This window comes from Limulus polyphemus, unplaced genomic scaffold (genome assembly GCF_000517525.1).
Source record: "Limulus polyphemus unplaced genomic scaffold, Limulus_polyphemus-2.1.2 Scaffold2757, whole genome shotgun sequence".
NCBI lineage: Eukaryota > Metazoa > Arthropoda > Merostomata > Xiphosura > Limulidae > Limulus > Limulus polyphemus.
Window position 1 is genome coordinate 145631 of NW_013668367.1, and position 6353 is coordinate 151983.

The 6353-nt window shown below is 33.6% G+C and overlaps 1 protein-coding gene across 1 annotated transcript; it reads right to left on the reverse strand.

The window, feature by feature from the left end:
- Positions 1-931: 931 nt before the first annotated feature.
- Positions 932-5936, reverse strand: LOC106467825 (the record flags this gene model as incomplete). The annotated part of the gene is made up of 3 exons (XM_013928205.2): positions 932-1901; positions 4722-5015; positions 5726-5936. Coding segments are annotated over 3 exons (663 nt in total), but the record flags the coding sequence as incomplete, so codon positions are not given.
- Positions 5937-6353: the final 417 nt, after the last annotated feature.

A 6353-nucleotide genomic window follows, 5' to 3' on the forward strand; every position in this document is an offset into this window, starting at 1 on the left:
GTAGTTGAAACTAGAACATTGTGATTAACACAATCAGCACTGTTTCAGTAATATGCGTATATTTGTAGTAGTTGAAACTAGAACATTGTGATTAACACAATCAGCACTGTTTCAGTAATATGCGTATATTTGTAGTAGTTGAAACTAGAACATTGTGATTAACACAGTCAACACTGTTTCAGTAATATACTTATATGTGTAGTAGTTGAAACTAGGAGATTTGATTAACACAGTCAACACTGTTTCAGTGATATACGTATATTTGTAGTAGTTGAAACTGGAACATTGTGATTAATACAATCAGCACTGTTTCAGTAATATACGTATGTGTGTAGTAGTTGAAACTGGAACATTGTGATTAACACAATCAGCACTGTTTCAGTAATATACGTATGTGTGTAGTAGTTGAAACTGGAACATTGTGATTAATACATATATATGTTTACTAATTCTGTAGACAACTGGTTATTTTGTGTTTCGAAAACTTAATAATTACCAAATATTTTTCGTATTTTCACATATTTAATGATGTTGAAATCTAAGTGGATCTTTTGATTCATCTTATCTACCACCCGTAAGAAATAAAGCTTTTAAATTTTCTATCATCCCGTTTGTCAGGGAGAAAAAAAAACTACATATACAATTTCCAATTAAGGACACCTGACAAAAGATAGACATTCGTTTGTACATTAATTGTTGTTTTTTTTTTGTGTGTGTGTACATTGTTTTGGGCTGCTAGTAAATTTCGCCTAAACATGATAATGTTAAATTTTCATCTTGTAATTGCATGTTTATTATTATTACTATCATATATTGTAAGCAGTTTACTGTTTGTATTTGTCTGCGTCGTAAAAAAAGAATATTCTACTTATACGATTCTGCCCCTTAAATGTGTTAAGTAGTCAGTTAAAGTGAGTACGAAATGCAGAAATACGAGCTACTGACACCTTATTTATTAGCATATCATTATATTCTACAGCTGGCTTGTGACAGCGTTTACAAGTAAGAAACAGACGCTGACGGTTTCTTTGATCTATGTTACGTCACTAAAGTTGATGAGTCCATTTTGTTCCACGGTTTTCAGAGAAAACTCCCTACAGAAAGAGAACGTTGCAAAGCAGCTTTGCAGAGTTCCTGAATTTCTTCCCCTCAACACCTTTAGTGACTACAGAATAAAATTAAAAAGAAAAAACAAACAAACAGGTGATATCATATTTTTTCCACTTCTACATAATATTATATGAATAAACATGCAGACATGTCACTAAAGCTATATAATATATCCAGATCAGGAATCAACATTATTATTTTTTTTTTTTATGAATTGTCTCCTTGACATATCTCAGACTAATAAGATCGAGATTTATTAGATAGACATGTCGCAAACTTCACCGCATTCTACAAAGAGCACATAAAATGAAGTCATGTTAGTTAATTCCAGGATTAAAAATCTTGGTGACGAGGTCATTCTGGATGACTGACCAGAGACCGTTTTCCGAGTTTATTTCCAACGCCAACTGAAAAAAGCACTTGAACGAACCGAAAGTAAAACAGTGATGGTCCAACGACGATGAGCGGGATTATCTGTCGGGGTGTGAAGACTTTAGTGATAAAATGTTCCAGAAGACTTTTAACAGCACACCGCATACACGGATTTAACTGACATGATACGAGTACAGTGACAGGTGGTGTTTGACAACACACACACACACACAAAAGTTGAAGCTGATAACACGTACGAAGTCAGCTGGGTTGGTTCCAAACTCCGCTGAGGTTATATCTTGTCTCAAGGCACAATGTATGGGCCAGAAACCATGTGATAAGTAAAAGGACGACATTACAGGTGATCGTACTTCCTTGGCTGGTATGTTGTCCGTGGTGCATAGCCGCTGGCTTATCCCCTAGGAGGAAAAATATATGTCTATTCACTGACGAAATGGTTTAGAATGAGCAAATGTTTGCTGTGCACATTTTTTAGCCACTTGTTAAAGTAAATAAAATATTTCGTTGATGTATTAAGGTGATGTTTTATATTAAGTGTTCTAGTTACCCAAGCAACATTACAATGTTCAAGACTACCTGAAAACTATAACTTAGGTAGTGATTTCTGAACATCACGGAAGTTTATCGGTGATGTATTCACAGGTAATGAACCATTAACTTGTTTGTCACCCTTTTATCATGAAACTACAACTATCAGTTATTTGTCGTAATGTGAAAGTCCTATTAATCATTAACTTGTTTGTCACCCTTTTATCATGAAACTACAACTATCAGTTATTTGTCGTAATGTGAAAGTCATATGAACCATTAACTTGTTTGTCACCCTTTTATCATGAAACTACAACTATCATTTATTTGTCGTAATGTCCTATAGCTTAAATCGTGAAATTGTGGTTGCTAACGTGACCTTTCTGCTACCCACGTGGCATGTGTGTCCACTTTCTATCATAAATTGGTAGCAAAAGGTTTAACCACCGAATTCTATTAGGATATCGTCTACAGACATTCATAGTAAACTTTTCAAGACGAAGGTTTCTCTTCACCGTTGTGCATGTAAAACAAGAACAACTAAAACTAATACTACCCAAAGTGCTCGCTGGAGAACATGCTTTATCAATGACATAATTCTGACAAAACAAATTAGAAATATAAAAGACTGAAATATACGTTAGAGGCTCTTTATTTTCCATCTTAGATTAAGTCAACTTTGTAAAGCAAACATAACAAAATAAAATCCTTTCAACTTTAATCCAAACACTGATTACTTACTCTTACTCCATCACGGCCTCTTTCAAATATTGTCTCATGAAACCGATCTAGAAAATGTCAGTAGAGAGTTCGTTTTTTTTTAAAGTCATTAAGATGCTCTTAGCAGAGCCCGTCATCAAAGTTTGCTTTGATAATGGTGATAAATTTGTTAGTTATACTTGTCGAACCAGAATATTTACTAACGCTAAAAATACGTAGCGCTGTTCGTCTTTACATTATTCGAAAGATATACTAAAGTCTTTGATTTTTAAAGAATAATTTAATTAATTAGTGAGCCCTTTAAATACTCTCTTTAAATATTACTCATTTCACAACGAATAATCATTAGTGATCCGTTTTGAAATACTCTGGTTTCCACGAAGACACTGGAGATAATCAGACTCAATTATTGGAGCATGCAACAGGAATTTACACATCCATCAGCTCAGGAACGAATTAGTTTGTATTATTTTAAAGGAAATGCTACTTTTGGTTCATGAATAATGAGGATCTAGTTATTTTAGTATCTCCTTGGAAAAGCCTTAGAATATATCTGTCAGTGTCTGAATAGACTTCACAAATTTAGGATTTATGAATTTATGTGAAATCTTCATTCTCCATCCTTTACCTCTAATCTAACATTTCTCGCCTTGATAATCTAATAATCAGAATTCACTAGTACTACTACTCGTAAATGAACTTAAGAACTCTTATACAGCTCTCCAAACAAAAGTAAAGAAGCATACAGATGGGCTGTAACGTACAACTACCACTTATAGTGTGTGATGAATGAATTTCATTATACTTTCCAGGTTATACAACTCTGAATTATAGAGACTTTATTTGTTGTAATCATACACCTCCATGCCCTGTCAGAAGTTCTGAAGTATAGCATGAGAAAATTTGGTTTTCAAAAATCTTGTGAAATCTATTAACGCAGCAAATTTCAATCCCCAAAATAGCCTTTTCAGCTTGACCTTGATTTCATGTTAAGGTCAAAGTTGTTGCAGATTACAAAAGCACGGTCCGTTTTTCTAAAGGTGTTTAAACACAGGAACGTATGCGAATTTCTATGAGCGTAGCAACTAAATAAAATACAGTTGTATTTTAACACCAAGTCTTCGTTCATATTATTATTATTATTACATATGCTCCCGCTGGGAAAAGTAAAACATTAGTAAGTATATCAGAGCTGGTTCTTAGCCATTTAAAGATAAAATAATACCGTGAATAACTACGAAAGCTTAAGAGCTTTGAAAAACGGCCTTTTCATCATCAGCATTTGTGCCTTTATTCTCAGGGACAGATCTTAAACCTTATTATATGCAGTAAATCTAGAACGATACCTTTATATTTTTCACGCTTGACTGATAGCATTTACTGCAAACTTCACCGTTACTTTCAAACTTTCTAGTAAACTAAGTCGTTTTTATTCACTATTATTTTCTCCTTACCTCTCCATTCAGAGTTACCTACTAGAATTATAGAACAAAGCTAAAGATACATGACTATTACCACTTAATTCGCAATCACACAGTTTATGAACTAATCAAAAACGTGAACAAATACTGTAGCATTTTGCTACAATCTCACCCTTTCCACCCCGAGTGAATGTTGACATCAAACGTTCTGAAAATAAGGGTGACAGAAGTAACACTTGGAGTTATGAGAAAGTTTGGTAAAATCTGGAGTTTCAGTAAAACAATTGAACTGTTTAGTAATAAAGAGCTCGCCCTTAGTAGACGTAAGACAGAGCAGGGACGTTCTTCAAACACGTGTAAAAAATAGGATTGCTACAGTGTGTATTTTGTCTAGATTTTACGTGTCTACTATTTTTTAGTGGTATGTATTATTACTATATCGTTATCTATACAATGAACAAATGCAAATGAATTTACTTTCGAATATTGAAACATCATAGCAGATTACGCTATAATTCAGAATATTCTATATGTTATAGTTCTACTTACCGTCGAGAACGTGCACGGTAATATTTGCAGAATCTGAATAAGAAGGGGAACATGAATAATTCCCAGAATTACTCGACTTAGCGTTCTCGATCCGAAGCTTGCTAACTGTTGTAGGGCCCTTGTCAGTTACCACCTCGATCCCTTTGTCGGTCTCATAATTTATCATCTTCCCATTGTGGTACCAGAAAACGTATATAGGAGGATCCTTATTGTCCGTGATGACGCACGTGAGGTTGATGATACTTCCACTCTGGATGTAAAGTTTTTCTCCTTCTATAATTACTGCTTTAGCCACTAGGGAAATTATCAAACATTTATATTCAAACCATTATTTTATAATGAATTATTCTGAATTTTGAATTTTTTTTTTTAACCTTAGCATACAGGGTACTTATATCTGTTTCATTAAAAAGCTATTATTTCTTTTGCTACAAAGATGTATTATGTTCAGCTCGAGCTCTATTAATATAGTCTTCTTTTTACTTTTTTTACATGAAAAAGCAATTAATTTTTATTTCGCTCTATAGCTTATTCGATGGCAAAATTACATACTTTACATAGTAAAACCCGAGCTAAAATTACTTAAATTAAAACAATTTCTTAAATTTATTTTGTATACTATTAAGTATTGAATTATTAAATTAAAAGCAAGCGCTGAAATTTTCATTATCAAAACTTGAAATCTCAGATTGAACTTAGATTAAAAAAATTCAACCTGAATCATCGATAAAGTGAACTTATCTAAGGTCGTTTTATATATCTATAAAAAAAAATACATAATGTAATCTAACCGGCATTCGCTTTGAGAGGGGGGAGCACTTATTTTCACTATTTGGTGTATATGTTTTTATGTTCTTTTTTAATACAGTAATACGATCTTAAATAGACGATGCCTTTGAAGAGTTTGAAAATAATCCCAGCTCCTTCTAGTTAATGTTGTGTTACGAGTCATGTCACGTTTAAGGGTAGCAACATGTTCAATTAACGTAGTACAGAATTCTTACCGACAACGTTTAAAGTGTAATTCAGACTAAGTTTTGGCTCTGTACTGATCTGACACTCGTAAACTCCAGTGTCATGCTTCTTGGTGTACTGTATTTTCAACGTCCAGTCAGTTGTGCCTTCCAGATGAAGGGATTTGAACCTTTGGTCACTAGTATAGGTGTAGCTGCCAACAGTCAATATGTGGAGATCATGTTGTCGAACCCAAGACACCTAAATAAAAGGTGTAATACGATTGGTTACATCCCTTATCAGGGACTTCCAGGTGGAAGCCATTAGGGTAACATTAGATTTGTCTTATTTGTTAAGATACTTAGAAAAAAAAAGGATGGACATTATAACCATACATAATGCTTACATCCTATATCAGGGACTTCTAGGTGGAAGCCATTAGGGTAACATTAGATTTGTCTTATTTGTTAAGATACTTAGAAAAAAAAGGATGGACATTATAACCATACATAATGCTTACATCCCTTATCAGGGACTTCTAGGTGGAAGCCATTAGGGTAACATTAGATTTGTCTTATTTGTTAAGATACTTAGAAAAAAAAGGATGGACATTATAACCATACATAATGCTTACATCCCTTATCAGGGACTTCTAGGTGGAAGCCATTAGGGTAACAT